This window comes from Panthera tigris, chromosome A1 (genome assembly GCF_018350195.1).
Source record: "Panthera tigris isolate Pti1 chromosome A1, P.tigris_Pti1_mat1.1, whole genome shotgun sequence".
Lineage (NCBI taxonomy): Eukaryota > Metazoa > Chordata > Mammalia > Carnivora > Felidae > Panthera > Panthera tigris.
In genome coordinates, this window is record NC_056660.1 from 177,144,233 (window position 1) to 177,161,957 (window position 17,725).

The window sequence follows — 17,725 nt, forward strand, 5'->3', positions numbered from 1 at the left end:
ATTTTATTCTTACTCAGCATTAAATCTAAATTAAGGATGCAGTTCTGGGTATTACACTAGAACTACCACCACCACCACCACCATGAAAAACAAGAAAAGACAAAGGAAGCTAGAAGAGGTGAGGGGCTGAAAAAGAAAATCATCACAGGGATCAAGTAGCCTGAACAGGAAAGAGATTCTTTGGCTTGTAAACACGAAAACAATTGAGATAAGCTACCAATAAATAAACTAAGCTACCGATAGATAAACACATGTAGGATGCATGTAGATAGGAATTATGTTCACCAAATCCTGGTGTACAGGAACTAAGGAGATAGTCTCAAAGTGTTAGAGGGTTAGTCTGAAGCCAAATGGAGGGAATTACTTCTTTACCAAATAATGCAGGCCAGCTTCGCGGATGTCCATGCTATGCATTTATACAGTGTTCTATGCTTAGAAGGGCCAGTGTTTGCTTCAATGCTGTGTTGGTGAGGTCTTGAAAAAAAAGTTTTTTTTAAGATTTTATTTTTAAAAAATCTCTACACCTAACACGGGGCTCGAATTTACAACCCTAAGATCAAGAGTCACGTGCTCCACGCACCGAGGCAGCCAGGTGCCCTGAAATTCTTAACAGCTTAGGAACAAGGCACCCCACATTTTCATTTTGTGTGGGGCCCTGTGAATTATGAAGATGGTTTTGCAATAGCACAGAGAAGTTATTCATCCTAAGAATTGTAGTTAACAGTATCAACAGGGTAAAATGAATTTGGATAAATTCATGAATTAATGTAGGACCCTGTTATGGTGCCTGTTTTTCAAAAGCTAAAGATATTTTGGGTTTTCTTTGAAGATGATGTAGTAAGGGCAACTACCAATAGAGGGCCTAATAGAAAATGAAATTTCCTTTCTCATTATTATCTACCTGAAACCCAAAGTGAGACATGTCACTGCTATAAATTTGAGTGAACAATGAATTGAAGTAGAAATATTGATCAATTATTCTTCAAGGGAAGAAAAACTTGAAATACTGATTAATAAACAGAATTTTAGATGAAATTTAACACTTTCCTCCGTCTTTCTCAGCATTTAAAATAAGTTTATTTCATGGCTTTGTATGACCCTTCTCTCCCCAGTCTTCCCAGCCACTTCCTTGTCCTAATCACTTGAAAAATCTTATCCCTTCCCCAGTTGGAAACTAGAATTTATGACTGGAAGGTATTTTATTTTATTTTTTTATTTTTATTTTTTTCATGTTTATTTATTTTTGAGGGAGAGAGACAGAGCGCGAGCACAGGAGGGGCAGGGAGAGGGAGACACAGAATTCAAAGCAGGCTCCAGGCTCTGAGCTGTCATCACAGAGCCCTACACGGGGCTCGAACTCATGAACCACAAGATCATGAACTGTGAGATCATGACCTGAACTGAAGCCGGATGCTTAACCTACTGAGCCACCCAGGTGCCCCATGACTGGAAAGTATTTTAAAGAGGAAAAAGGATCCGTAAGTATGAGACCCGGATGTGGAAGACTGCCCTAGGACAGAGCCATTTCAACTCTGTGCATGTTAAACAAAGCTATTTAGAATCTGGAATTTCTTGAAATTTAGTCTTGGAAAGTTAAAGAATATATTAAAAAGTTACTCAGATATATTTGCTGAGTGTAATATATATGCCTCATGTAACGAATCTGATAGGAAAACATAAACTTTCCCTCAAAAGGGCCACTGGATTTTAAAATTACAGTAGTCTTACCAATTTGGAAAGCTTCAAATTTGGCAAACAGAAACTTTGGGGTAAAATGCAACAGACTCTCCAGTTAAAATCTGGGGACTTAATGAAATTGTCTCCTCATATACATTATTATTTAAGGCACTAGCCTATCTCTAAAAATGTCAAGTCTGACTTTCCCTAGTGAAGACAGAGTCCTGTAGAGAAATACCTGACTTTCTTATTTGGGACATCCACTTCAAGTGTCCAATTATCTTAAAGCACAAGTTCTCACAGCATGATCCCTAAGCCACCAGCATCACTGGAAACTTGCTGAAAATGCAAATTCTCAGGCCTGTCTAACACCTCCTAAAACATACACTCTAGGGGTGGGGTCCAGCAATTTGTATTCTAACAAGAACTCTAGCGATTCTGATCATCCCTAAAGTTTGAGACTACTGCCTTGAGGCAAGTAAACATGAGCCTGTTTACACTTCCTAAAAATGAGGATCTTTTGTGACTTCAATTTCCAAGCAAGCAGTCAGATACAAGAACACTAAAGTTCATAGACTGGCCTTGTGAACCATAAACAAACACTGAGGAGCATTCACTCTGAAGATGATAAAAACAGAAAAAACAAAACAAAAAATATCTAAAGACATGCATTAGAAAGTAATCAGGAACATTTAAAAACTTCATAGTAAGATGCTTTTCAGTTATTCCGTACTAGTATTTTAAACACAGATATTTTGAATATTAATATATAAATAGGTTTCCATTAATAGAGGCCAGTTGGTGATGATTTTTATCTTGCATAAGTGTTTCTAGTGCTGAAGAGTGCCAGCTGATTTTTAACACAAATATAATGTACTGCTTTAAAATCAGGACTTAAAAACATATTATAATAAAGAAACAGATTGGAAACAACAAAACATGCATTAGGTAACCAGCAACTGCACTGAAATAGATATAGCACTCACATATTCCATTATGTAAATGAATTCAAAGATATTTCATGACTGATCAGCTAGAAGGGACATAATGATTTATAATTCAAATAACTGAGCACTGAAATCAAATTGAACTAATATATATTTCTAAATATGGAAACCTGAAATAATTGTTAAAAAATATAAATCAATGTACCCAAGTTGAAATCATTTGCATCCCTTGGTTTAAATGTTATAGCTTTTAAGTTTTATCTAATAAGTTTTCTGAAAATATGATTTTTTATTAACTTCGAGAAGTGTTCAAAAGCAATAAACATCTTATGAAACAAAAGGTTATAATTTTAGAATTAAAGAATATATAAGAGATATAAGGTCATAGGAAAAGCATCTTACTTAAATATTGGATAGAAATAAATTAGGCATTATGCACATTATACCAAAAAGAATACAAATCAAATTAATTTTATATTAGATTTCAATTCCAACCTAAAAAACAGGGTAAATCTAAACAATAGATACGTGCTGTAAAATAACACAGGCTTCTTTTCAGATAACGTGCTCTCAAAGTAATTCATTGTGAAAAGGCCAGAGTTTGCAAGACTAGGAAGTACTTATAAACCACTTCATATGTTAGAAATAAAGAGTATTTCAGCATTATTATTAAAAAAAAAAATACAGGTTGAGTTTTTTTTTTTTTTAATAAGAAAAAATACATATCTTAAAAAGCCAAAATGACCACTGGAATTGGGTTGTACATCACTTTCCAGTAAAAAGGAAAAACAGCCTGGACAGGTGTAATTTATCATTTTTCTGATTTAATATCAAAGAAATATATTAAAATAATAAAAAGAATCCTGAAATCCTCAAAATTTGTAGTGATAAATAGCCCTCCCTGTCTTTATTGCATTATACCTACTAACAGAAATATTGCATGGTGGATTTTGCCAGACAAGGACGATTATTTTCCAATAAAAAGTTGCATATTAAATTCCAGCACAAAAGTGGGTGTCTAATACTTTGGAAATCTTTTATGGTTTCCCAAGGAACACAATTTTAAACTTAACTAATACAAACATATTCCTGCAGTGAGCCTACATTAAAGATTTCTATCCAATGCCACTGATTTTCAGAATGCTGTCCTCATATTTAAATTTCAGCTAATCTCGGTGGTTAACTAAACCAACACTTATTTTTCACAAGTCCTGTATGTTTGATAGCTAACATATAAAAGACAATCTACATGCTTCTCTCTCATTGGTAGAAACAGGACAATAGTATCAACTATAATCTAATGAGAAAGGATGATTCTAGTTAGATTTAAGAAATCTGCTAAAGATAGAAACCCAAACATTTAATGCATAATGGGAAATCTTATTTTGGAGTAAATAAGATGTTGATTTGTTGGCGGCAATAATCCAAGAAGTGGTAAAAACACTTATATAATTTTCTTCCTATTCCTCCTTTGTGCCTCTTAACTAATCAAAATAATATTCTTTTCAATTGAAGAATACTGAAGCTATAGTATTTACTCTCAGGAATTCAATTTTTATAAGGTAATATTTTTAGAACATTTCGACCTTCTTAAAATTAGTTACATGCTTTCTTTTAAAATAAGAACTCCCTGAAAATTATGAAAAATCACAGACTAAGACACATGAGGTTGTATACTTTCTTATGTATCCACTTATTAACCTGGATGGGTATAAACATAACTTTAACTAGTTAGGAATCTATATATCCATATAAATTCAATTGTGACTGAATAAATACTTGGCAGTAGGTAGCTAATATAAATCTTTCAAAAACACACATTTAAATAAATATAAGGCTAAATGAAAGGTTTTTTCTTAAAAAAAAAAAACAAACCTGCAACATTATAAGCAAGGAAAACACCTGGCCAATAGAATGTACCTGTTGGGGTGTTTCTATACATTACTAGATATACAGTAAAAAGGATATCCAACAGAAAGATCATTTAGGAACTGAAGAGTCCTTGAAATCACAGGCTCACATCTTCCCCAGTATTTAAGATTTGTAACGCTAAATATGAAAACAAGTTTTTAATTGTAAGTAAGGTATTTGGTTGTACAGGGAGAACATGAAAATACACATATATGTACGTTAAGTTACATGACCTAAACCCGAAATATCTCACGAAGTTGAAAAACAGGTTTAAATACCACTAGAACATTTTCTATTCTACTTTTTTTAATGGGATAATCAAAATTATATCCTATCAATATACAATGAACACTGCTCCCCAAATGGTACATAATTCCACACAGTTAGTTTTGTACATTGAAAAAACTGTCTAAGTGTTTCACAGAAGAAGTATCAAGTTTGTATGTAAAACAAGCATATTAGCGAATGACAGCAGGAGTTACAAAGGAAGTCAAATAGGGGCTCACAGTTACTGCCAAGAAATGAACCATCAAACTTGTGGCTCCAAAGCTCACTTCTTATGATCATGATTGTTTGTGTAGCTTTGTTCTCTGCAAGCAACACAGTGCTGTCTATCTGTTACACAGATGTAGTGGGTTGCCAACTGGAGGCATACAAGTTGAGACTAAATGTACAAAATTCTGTCTATGACTAGAAACTCGTTAATTCTGCTAACAAATTATAAGGATGATTTAAGGGAATTTTCCATGAGTAGGTTTTTGATAGCCATTAAGTTCCTGCTGGAATCAATGAATGCCCTGTCTTAAGGCAATCAAACCCCTCCCAATGATTCCAGTTTGCAATAATCTCTTCAGATGCTCTTTGAAATTGGGTATTTTCTTTCTAATTAAAAGCAAAAGTGCTGCCCAATTGTCTTGAAGAGTCAAAGTCTATAAACATCTTAAAACCACGTTTTGATGGGGCATACTGCAGTGGTATGGATTCCTTGACAAATAAGAAGAATGTCTTTAGGGTGGTGAATTTTAAATATGTGAAATTAAGTTTCAATTAAGAACAATGCTACCATTCTAAGAATTAACGCATATTTTTCAAGTCTTTTATTAAAGATTAATACTTATTACGAGATTTAAACACAGTAAAAGTATCCATTACATTCAAAGCAACCACAACAAAAGAAAAATCCAAGAACTCACATTTTCGTCATGAATGTTTCTAGAACATGGTTGTCATCTGTTATTCCTAAAACTTCTGACATACGGGCATATACCTGGATGAAAACATTTCATTGTTAAAAGCTTTATCATTAACATAGATTTTCAAAAGACTATTCAAACTGAACAAATGGAAGATTTAAAGCATTGCTGCATCCACAGTGAAGTAGGGTGTCGGTAGGGAGAGCAAATGAAGGATTTAGAGAAAAAATTATACTTTAAAAATTTACTCTCTTTTTCTTCCAGGAAGTACCTCTCTCATTTTGAAATACATACCCACCCACACACACCCACACTCACAGACTCATTTTATTCCCAGCACACCACATAATTTTCTTTCTCAAACTGGTAAACCAACCCTTTCTCAAAGATGGGCGTTATGTATACAAAGGGCTGAAAAGTGGAGTGTCTCAATAAATAAAACATTTAAAAAATTTCCATCTATGCCAGGTATCAGCAAACCATCAAACAATTCAGGATTATGTCAGGCAGTTATAAAAATAAGGATTTCAAAAATAAGAGGAAGTTAAAGAATTTATAAACATTCTCCTCAAAAATCTTTCAATTAAGCTCCCCCCAATATAGAGATAGGTCTTACTTTCCATGCTGAAACGGAAATCCCAGGCTCAGAGATTCTCTGTTGAATACATCAGGGCCTGGGGAATCCATTAAGCTCCCAATTAGGGAGTGTTGGTGGCAGAGTTTGGGGTGCAACATTTCAGTCCCAACCTAAGCCACATTGAGCTTATAAACATATCCTACTTCAAGTGGGAAAATGCCACCAGCAGCCAATGGAATATTCCCTAATAGCCTGGCAAAGCTGAGAGGTGGGTTGACACCTCCATACTCCCTGATGCTCTGGTGTGATTCCAGGTTATCCCTGCCAGACACCAGCTGTATGGGATTTCTCTTCTGTGATTTGATCCCCTGTGATTGTGTTCTCTCACTTTCTCCCGCTCCGCCTATTTCTTATGGTATGGCATGGCAACTTAGCTTTCACTCCCTATGCCTTTTGCTTTTCACATGTGAACACCAGCTTCATACACTACCACAGGTCATGAAGGTGAATTACAGGATTATACAAGGGAGGAAGGCTGTTCACTGCAGAGATCTCGTATCTGGATTTTAAACACCATTCAAAGCAGAAGCTTGTGTTCTGGGCTTTCATCCTAAGTCCTATAACCAGAAGCTGCTCAGGCCAGTGGGAGAGAGAGGAAAAGGTGGGGGGCAAGTGGAGAGGGCAAGAGAAGGAAAGAAGGGTAGAGGGGAAAAGGTGGGGGAGAGAAAAAGGAAAACTGAGATTCACATTCCTGTTGCCCCTTCTGCTAATTTCTGAGCCCTACAGAAAAGCATTTCAATTACTGTATCTATGATTTTGCTCATGAGAGGAGGCCTTCATCTCTTATAGGATTGAAGCTATCACTGTGTTTGTAAGATGTTTAGGGGGAAGAGGGAGCTAGGGAGAAAAACTCCCAGGGAAGTTAGTCGCCACCAGTCCTCAAAGATCAGAAATGTTTACGCACAGAGAAGGCTCAAAGGAAGAATGGTATGTAGAAAGGGAAGTTTCCCTTATCTCAGCATGATCCTAACCCTCTTTTATGGATGGAAGTAAACTGGGTCCCTTAGAAAACCTGTATTGACATGGTTAATGGCACACAAGGCCCTTCACAACTTGGCCCCAACATACCTCATCTTCTACCATTTCCCTCCATCTGAAGCCACAATGAAATACTGATAGATCACTGAGGCTTCTCACGCAATTTCAGATTTCTAGTTGTTCGTGTGCTGCTCATTCTGCCTGAATTAGCTTTCTTTTTCCTCTCCCCTTGATTCCCATTCAAAAGTCATCTCCTCTGCATTCTTCTCTGCTGTCCCGGGGAGATCACTCTCCTTTATGCTCCCACAGTGTCTGGTCCATTCCTCTCTCATGGTGTTTTTCACACCTGTAATTGTTCGGGTGTCCATTTCCCCCACTACATTGTATTGTATTTTTGTAAAATCAAGGTTTTACATTTTCAAGACTTTATAAGTGCTATATTTTTTATGGCGTAGCTCAAAATTAATCTAATTTTGATTTTATCCATGCAACATTGAATAATAAAAACATAATAACTAAAATGTGATTTTAAACCTTTAAGACTGTTTAAAAATCTTTTTTTTTTTTTTTTTCCAATTGGTCCTTCTTACAGGGAAGTTTTCTGTGGTGTCCCTGGCATTCAAGGAAGGGGGAAGCTGGGCAGGCAGGTCTGTTGTGTTCTGCTGTCAAAACAGCTTCTCCGAGTATCAGATTTGACCCAATAAGATACTAGAAAAAACAGTCAACATTGACACATGGCAGTGCTTTAATCCACAATTATCCTTGTAACTTGCACCATTCCTTTTATCATCCATTAGCTTTGATTCCCATTATCCCATCTAGAACTGTGTCAACGCTTCTGTCCCTAGGGATTTCTCTCCACTCCTAGGATCTGACAGTCAAGCTTGAGTACTAAACAGGATCATTACCTCTTAAATCCACTTATCTGATCTACTGAATAGTAAATTGAAAAGCTCATTAAGAGCAACAATCTGATTTGTTTTCACGTGTGACAGGGTCATTTAAAATCAATGTATGATTACTGAATTTCTTTTAAAAGACTGTCTCACATTTTCCAAGGCACCTTACCATTCAGAGAGCATGCAGATAATATGAAAATGTCTTTAAACATTTGAATTCAATTATACCACAGACATATACAATTTGGGAGTGGGAAACAGTCTGTCCAGTGAGGAAACCTCTTTGAGAATGTTCATCACAAAGCACAAATCAATGAAGGCTTTCTACAGAAAACATTCTAACACAATATTTAGGGATTTTCAACATTTTCTAAAACTTCTATCACTTAGCCAAAAAAACTTTCATTCACAGCAAGAAGAACCTACGTCACAATACTCATTTTAAGGAAGGATACTGAAGCTGGCATAGGAGTGCAGGAAGGGAAAAAGTCCTCCCTTGAAGTTCACAGATTCCCAATTTTTTAAAATTTCAGGATCAATTAAGGTAATTAGATCATAATGAAAAATAAGCAGAAATCTAAGAAACAAGAGATGAAGCCCATGTGTGTTGTCCATCCTTCTCTGAGGGTTACAATGAAGTTGAAAATGGCTATGCTTTTGGTTATGCTGGTTTCACATACCCAGACATGCACACATTATAACCTTGTTTTTGCCTGGCCACCTGTGCCTTCCTTCTGCTCCTTCTTTTTTAATATGCCTGTATTTCTCTATTAGACGATAAGCTCCCTGAGGACAGAAATGATGTTCTTTTATCTCCCATGCTTAATGTTTGACAAAGGTTTGTTAAATGAATAAAAAGAGCATAATGATAAAGTGCACATATTGGCGGACTCCATTTCATTCACAATTTTTTTTTTTTAACAAAAACAAAACAACCCATAAGAGGCATGGCTTTGCACAGAACTTTTTCTCTTTAAAAATAATATACCCCAAATTCCACTCACCAGAAGTAACCCTAGTTAAATATCGTTATTTAAAAAGGCGTGGTGTTAATGCTTAAATAATGTTTCTGGAAGAAGCTCTCCCTGCAGTGAGAAGAGCTCTCCTCCTGTGATACTGTGAGCAACCACCATTGCCAGCCTGTTAGTGGCACTTCTCAGATGACACAATAGAATATGATCTTGGTGTAGTATTAATTTTCCGTGTGCATATGTGTTTCCTCCACTATTTCAAGCACGTGCTGCCTGAGGGCAGGGAAGATACCCTCCAGAAGTAATTAGGATACTGCCTTGGCAAACTTAGCAATGTAGAAAAAATATGGGCTTTGGTCCCAAACATATCTGGATTTGAATTCTGGATTTGCCACTAACTAGGTGTAACTTAAAGTCTCTGGATCTTGATTTTCTATCTGTAAAACGGGAATAATAATAATAATAATAATAATAATAATAAAACCTACTTTATGGCTTTTGGGAAGATTAAAGATGATCCCTAATACAGAGCTTGGTATTTAGTAGTTACTCATCAAATGCTGCTTTTCTTTCTACCCCTTCTTATGGACCTTTTCTCATAGTAGGTGCTAAAAACTGTCAGCTAATATCTGTTCAAGAAAAGGCTCGTTACATAAAAAACAACAGGAAAGTAAGAAGGTGTTTATCTTGAAGATTTTCACACTGCACAGATAAAGTTAAAGCAAACAAAACCTTAAATTTATATCAACGTTGAAATCTTTATATTCAATTAACACACTCTCATCATGGTCAGAAATGGCATTCATTAAAGGCATAAAGCTTCAAAATTTCATGCTACAAAACGGATTTTTTTCCCTACTTCTACATAGTTGTCATCTTACAAGTCAGAAAAATTACCTATTTTAACCACTCATCCATCTCTCTAGCTCTTGAAATACAGGAGGTTGTTAGAAATGTAAGGAATTATCACTATTATGGATTTGAGAAGACATGCTCCTAAAAAACTGTTTTGATATGTTTGTTTTCTCATCTCTGTTTATTTTACTATGAAGGTTCTTTTCAACTTCACAAAAGAGCATTTAGGTATGTACACAACGCTTTGACAATCCATACATTCTCTAACTCCTCAACTAACCAAATGACAAATACTGCCTGTGCACATGCAGGTAGCTTAAGTGATCTTATATCTGGCTTTTTAAAAGGGAAGCCAGACAAGATAAGAAAACCAGACAAGGAATAAGCATACAAATAACAGTAAGATTTTGAGTTGTAAATTTAATTTAATAAAGAATAAAAGCATGGGCTGTGATAATTTTTTAAATTGCTTTCTTTTTCCAATCCTAATTCTTAGTCTTGGGTATGTGCAGTGTTGTCTCTTAACATTCTGGTTATAACTTTGAAGAAACTAATTATGTCAATCCTTAAATTTGAAGTAGATTACAGAACTGGGAAACCCAGAATATTAGTTCCTAAAGGTTGTATGGATATATAATGACAGTCACAGAAATTCAATAACAGCCCTCTATGAAATGTACTCAAAAGCACCACATGAAACAAATTAAAAAGAACAATGAATCTCTCATTCTGTGCAAATAAGAAAATAAGAGAAAACACTGGTTCTATAGGTTTTCATAACAGTTGTTATAATGAATTAAGATTTTGGATAATGAATCTTCAGAAAATTACAGTAAGTTAATACCCCTAGGCCTTCCATAAATGTTTAAGATGTTATAACTTCTCAAAGAGCTTTTGTAAGCAGGCTCAATGCAGAAAATTAGCAGTGCTGTGGAAATCAACAATAAAGTATTCTGCCATCAGATAATATACTTTCCTGAACCAATTTATTCCCCCCAAATTCATTTACTAATACAAAATTGATACCATGAAATTTTTAAAAACCCTGATAATTGTTGTAAATTCTAAAGTATTGTTTCAATGTGCTGAAATGATTCATCAAGATTTTTAACCAGTTGTCATTTAGTAAGACAAAATCTGTCACCAGAAAGGATCCAATATAGTGAAAACATTAACACCCCTTAGGAAAAGAGTTCTGGAACTTAATGTGAACTCACTTATTGTGCATGAGAAACCGATTTTCGTATTTTTGTCTTAGTCTTCAAGTGTCCCTGACATCAATGCAGTACTTTCTACAAAACAGACCCGTTGGAGTGCAAGGTGGGAGAGGGAGGAGAAGGCGAGGTGTAAGAGGGAATAGAGGATTTAATGACTTGGATCTAAACCGTTTGGAACTAAAGATACTGAGGTCTTTCATGAATGCTTAAGGCAGAAAAAAAAAAAAAAAACCAACCATGATCATCACAATTAACATGACACATGAAGAGATTTAATGGTACAAATATCATTGCTTCATGTTAAACATACAAACTTAGTGCTACTGAATAGATCCACGCTAATCTTGGTGGACTAATTTTTCCCTCATATCATTTAAAATTGCACCACAAAATAAGGACCAAAATTAGGTGAAAAAAATCTTTTGCCAGAATTTAATTTTAAAATCATAACTTATGTTGGAAACCAAGTGGTAAAAGGTTAGAATTCTGCTTGCCTCATTCAGTGGAATACAGAATGGCAACTGATAAAAGCTGGCTATGGAAGTACAAAATAAATACAAAATGTTAAGTGTTTATTTCAATTAGAATATCTGAACCCACCATCTGTGGTGGCCATCTTGCTAAGGGGACACGTACCTAACAAATCTCTTAAGAGGCATTCCCAATCTGCTTGAATAAGCTATTGTATAAGAAAACTTGGAGCGACCACTTTGGCCTCACATTTCCTTCGCTCCACATCCTGTGGCACAAAGCATGAACTCAGCAGGCTGGGGTGCTGGGCTGCCTGCTGCCTTGTGATAATCCCCTCTCCCAGTAGGGGCCTCCACTGATGCATGGCTAAGAACATGCTTCCTCTTTTGCTTGCACCCCAGTGGGGTATCCATTCCTAACTTGGGCCCAAATCCAGACTGCTAAGGAAGGGCTCCAGATGCTGCCAGAGATATTTTTGGATTGGTTTCTAAACAATCATTTATTTGAAAGAGGAGTACAGGTACAGTGTGAAAACCAGCAATACTGGTTAATTTTGGAGAGATTCTCTCCCTCCCCCTCCCCGACCAGATCTAAGGTCTAACTACCACCTGTTCAACAGAAGCTGGCTGTTTGCCTCACTTTCCTTCAGGGAGCCACTGACTAAGGATCTCCACCAGCATGAACCTAATGTCTCCCGACAGGCCTTCACTAGCCAAGAGGGACCCGGGTCGAGTGCACCAGTTATTGGTCACAGGATACACAGCCCATAGAAAGACTCCTGCGGTGCAACCAGCTGAAAGCCAACTAGAGAAGATGGGGAGTGTACATTTGTCCTGACACAGCTTTGCTCCTGCTGGCTGCCAACTCACTCCATGTCTGCGGCCAAGCTTCTGTTAGACTAGTCTTCTGTGGCTAAAACCATGGTAAAGCACGGGGGTAAATATATTATCTTCCCAAGCTCATACAATAAGAAGCTAACCATGGCTAGGGCACAAGGCTACTAGAAGGCAGCTTGATTGATTCTGGTGGAAGGTTTTGAGACCATGTATTTCAGGCATTTTGTTTATAATTCTGTGCAATAGCAAATTTGTACCATGATTAGACCTTGGAGCAAAGAAGTTGATGCTGGATGTAGTCTGTGCAAGGGTGATGGTGGAAGTGGGGAACTGGGAAAGAAAAGATTTTTTTTTTTTACCATAATCCCCTATATCTCTCAAAGATGTCCACCAGAAACATATTCTGGCATAAGGGATACATGTACTATAGATACCGTTCAGTAACAGATGCTATTCAAGGGAGCCCTAAGAAAACTTTCTCCTTCCAGGTATGAATGATTGGTTAGAATTGGCCACTTCAGAAATGTTGTAATCAAGAAACCTAGGCTGCTTCCACACTGTGCAATCACACTAAACTGAGTCTTTGCAGTTGATCCTGCTTACTGGCTGACTACTGAACATTTGGTTAGAGACCATGCATACTACAGGGTTACATAGTGCATAAACAGGGAGCCAAGAAGGCACCTCTACACTTATCACTGTGAGCATGTACCTGTTTTAGGAATAAGAGCCTGAGGCTGTGGTGAGACAAGCATAAAGACTGGTGATCCACCACAACAACCAGCAACTCAACTCACCTTCACTAATTTCCAAGCCTTCTCTGGAACTGGGGACACATCACTCCTCAGGCGTACAACCTAAAAAGCACAGAGTTTAGGGACCTGGCACCTGACGTTAGGGATTAGGGAAGAGCAGGAGGCCCTCCCAACTTCAGATAGAGAGAGAAAATGTGGTTCAGGATCTTTGTGGCTGTCACTTAAAATATTCCTGGGACTTTGATTTTATCCTGGAAGCCTTGAGCAAAGACAATGGTGAAGTGCTGTTCAGAGTCTGGATGTGGTTGTATGGATTACACCATGGGTTTGCTTCCATGGAATAATTCAAAAAACCAATTATTAAAGGATAGCCCTAGAAAAGAACAAATTATAAATAATACTTGACTGAACTATTTTTAAGAATCTCTTAGTAGTGTTGTTTCTCATGAGGCACTCTCATTATGCAAGTGTGGCAACTGGGGCTAATGATTTAAGTAGGCCAAGTCACCTTTTCATGGGTAAAAGTATATTTTTAATAAATGGAACTCATTTCTATGGTCATTCAAAGGGTACGTAAATCATACAGTCTTCTACCACTTAATCTAGTTCTTGCACACACTCTCCCCAAATCCTCTAAAAACACAACTTATTATAGTTATAGTAGGTATTAAGTAAGACTTTACCAGGTCCTCATCTCCACTTCTAACATCTTTATTTTCATTCACACGTGTTACCTATTCATATTTCATTTCTGCCTCCACACTGCCTCTCTGAAACCTGTCCCACTTTCTGCATCCAAAACAACTTCTGTACCTTCCTCCTAAGAGATACTCAACTCTCTGGGAAGAGTGACCTGACATAAAGAGTGGAGGAATAATGGCCCATGGAATGAAAAAGGGGGTGTCATATGTATATTTTTATTGCTCTGTCAAATCAGCTATTTTCACTTTTCATTATATTCTCAAATTTTACTCAAAAACGTTCCTACAATCTTTTTTGCCTTTCAATTTCTGTCCCTCATACTAGCCTCGTTAGTGAAAACTTGAACCTACCCCAAATGCAAGCAATCAGAGTTCACCTTCTGGTGGCCTGTTAATGCCTTCAAACTCTAATTTCTGGTTTCTCTGGGCAGGCAATGCCCGGGGCAATAGGATAAGTCCTGCTCCCATTTTAGTTTTCCTATTGAACACTTCTCCATGTTGACCATCAGCTAAAACATATGCAACACCTCAACTGGTGGACCAAGACAATTGGCAGTTGCCCAGGAAGTATATCTTTTTCTCAGTAAGACGACAGAAAATGGGCAAGTTAACTGTGTACGTATTTTCAGTGACGTCACCTTGGAGGAAACAGAATATTTGTGCAGTGTAATACACACAGGGTTCTGGGTGAGGTTCTGCTACTTGCTAGCCTAGCACAGTACCTGGGAGATAACAGGTATTCAATAAATATTTTCATTTAATGAATTAACCCAATAATCCTAGTTAAATTATTTAGCCTCTCAGAGTCTCAGCTTCTTCAGCTGTAAAGTGGAAAAAATAATAACACAACGAATAATATGAATTAAGAGGCAGTCTAGTGAAATGATTAGGACCTAGTCTGAAGCCCAAGGTTAGCCATTGGGCTGGCCATTTACTAGGTGATTTTGATCAAATTCCTTACCCTCCAAATTTCCATTTTCTCAAATATAAAATGAGGATGATAGTAGGTCTAATTTATGAAAATTTTTAGAGGATTTGAGTAGTTAATTCATGCAAAGTACTTTGAACAGTCCTGGCACAGAATAAAATTTCCATGAGTGTTAACTGTTATTATTATTGTCATATCATGCTATATGATATATATATAGCACTGCCAGCACAATGTCAGAAACACTTGGAAAGTTTTTAGCATATAGTAAGCACCAAATAAACACTAGCTATTAGCCCTTAGAACAGGTGGTCAGGAGGGGTCCCTGGGTGGCTCATAAGTGTCCAACTTTGGCTCGAGTCATGATCTTCCTGCTCTGCTTGTGGGTTTGAGCCCCGCTTTGGGCTCTGTGCTGACAGCTCAGAGCCTGGAGCCTGCTTCGGATTCTGTGTCTCCCTCTCACTGCCAGTCCCCTGCTCAAGCTTTGTCTCTCTCTCTCTCTCTCTCTCTCTCTCTCTCTCTCTCCCTCTCTCTCTCAAATAAAGAAACATTGAAAAAATTTTTTAAAAAGAACAGGTGGTCAGTAAATGCTCACTATTATTAAATAATATATAGACAAATATTAGTCTGACATTAAGACTATGAGGCATGCAACAAGAGGACAGTCCCTTTTCTTTGTGCTTTATCTGGATTAGATGCTGCAAAGTAGATACACGTTCCAAGTTGGTATGTGTGTAGCCTTAGTAACGGTTACAGAGTGATCAGAGGGGAGAGAGCCCTAATGGAAGGCAGCTTAACTCCTACACTTCTATCTTCTATCTTCTGGGAGGAGGAACAGGAAAAGCAGAGGGAAAGGAGACAGGAGGAAAACAGAATGCTCTGTGGCAACAGAGTTCACCTCAGTTCTGGATTTCAAATCCCTCATCTTCCTTTTCTGAGTCATCCCAAGTTCTTGTTTCCTATTTCTGGGCTAAATTCTCAACTCACTGGATAAGTAGAGATGATTTACACCCCTGGGGCCAATAAATTATCAGAGTTTTCCCAATTCAGATCAGTGAGTCCATCCAATTCTCCAAGTTTTGCTTGATAAATTGATGCACAGAGAGAAAAGGTTCCAGAACACCATCGTTAGAGTTTTAAATTATCAAGAGTCTTTGTGTGGCAGGCTCAGTAAGAACTGAAAGGGGCTGCTTTCATATATGAATATCATATTGGTCTCTGACACTAGACTATGGGGTGAATTGCTTCTTATATAATAGGATGGATTATATCAAGTATCTAGGATCTAGAACTTGCTTAGTTCTCTTGTGACTGATGGCTATCCAGTACCAAAGGTCTAATCTGTGGTTGCAGAGATGAGTTTTTTCCCTTGGGAAATAAAACAGCAAAGATGGGGATGGAATTTGTGATGTTTGTTTTGTCAATCATCATTACACTTAAAACTGATCATGCCTGGATACCTGCCTCTAGACACATACATAGGCAATGTGATACAGTGGAAAGCAAACTTGGGTTTAGAGTAGGATGATTTGGTCAAAGCCAGGGTATCTCACTGAACAAGTTTTTAACCTTCCTGAAGTCTCTTTCATATTCTGTAAAATGAAGATAATTATACCTACTAAATAGGACATTGCTGAGAAGACTAGATGAGAAAATGTAATGAATAACTCCACAAAGTGGTTAAGCACAGAAGTAGAAACCCAACACAGGTTAGAGAAAGGTTGAAGATAAAACACATTCTCAAATAGTATTTCCTAGGCATTTCTCATTCTACATTACCTAAAAATACAGAATTTGTAACCTATAGCATGGACAATGTTTTAATACCCAGTGCCTAGAACTTCAGCAATTTTAAGAATGGTAGGGTTGGAAAGTATTAAGGCAGCTACACCTGCTGGGGAGTGTGGTATTACAGCCCATGTCTCACACATGCAAATGGTCAGAAAAAAAAGTACAGTTGAGAACTCAGACCATCAAGCAAGAAAAGATTTCTAATGACTCAGGAAAGCGGGCCAAAAGGGAGTGTGGAAAGAAGTGGTCGGGAACACTTAGAGACAGGAAAGGACGGTAAGTGGTTGAAGGCTGAAAAGAAAGGGTTAAAATAAAAGTTGAGAATTGCAATTCTCAGCAAATGTAAAGACACTAGTGTACTAAGGTGTTCTGCACATTTCAGCATTGTCTATCGTTTTTCAATTTTCCTCATCAAATGGTGTGGGAGAGATTGTCCACAGAAACGCATTTCCAATTTTGTAACGGAAGTTGATCAGAAAATGTAATTCACACTGAAGAAAGTTGTTTCAAAGCCAACTTTGCTTAAACACATCTATTCAGTAAAGCAAAGGATAGTGGCGCTGGGGAGCCATGCAGGCCTAGGGGAAAACAAAATCTCAATAAGTATGCCAAATGTGTTTTATATTTCAAGATTCCTTCAACAGAGACATTATGGGGAGATAAAAATTAGGAAAACACTGAACTTAACTAATTCAAAATGTTGAGAAAATATTTTGCATTTATGTTTTATAACCAAGTGCTTTTCCCACATTTGTCCCAAGGCAGCAGATGAAGCACTATATTCACCATTGCTAATACTAGCAATTGGAACATGCTCTTTGGCAAGGCAGAGAAATAAGATAATTGTTCAACATAGGCTGGCTTTTCAGAAATACTGGAAGCATTGCCTGTAATTATAGACATCTGTCACTGCTAGCCACTCAGTACTAACCCTGACATCAATATACAACCATAGCAC

At 37.1% G+C, this 17,725-nt stretch overlaps 1 protein-coding gene across 2 annotated transcripts in view; it reads right to left on the reverse strand.

The window, feature by feature from the left end:
- RANBP17 (RAN binding protein 17) overlaps positions 1-17,725 on the reverse strand; it is a 330,708-nt gene that overhangs the window by 91,450 nt on the left and 221,533 nt on the right. The window contains exons 15-17 of one of the 2 annotated variants that reach the window (XM_042992442.1): positions 13,390-13,449; positions 5,729-5,802; positions 4,593-4,673 (exon numbers count right to left, since the gene is read on the reverse strand). In XM_042992442.1, the coding sequence (XP_042848376.1) occupies positions 4,593-4,673; positions 5,729-5,802; positions 13,390-13,449 (215 nt within the window). The remainder of the gene's footprint in view (positions 1-4,592; positions 4,674-5,728; positions 5,803-13,389; positions 13,450-17,725) is intronic. The other variant, XM_042992448.1, reaches the window with a different exon arrangement.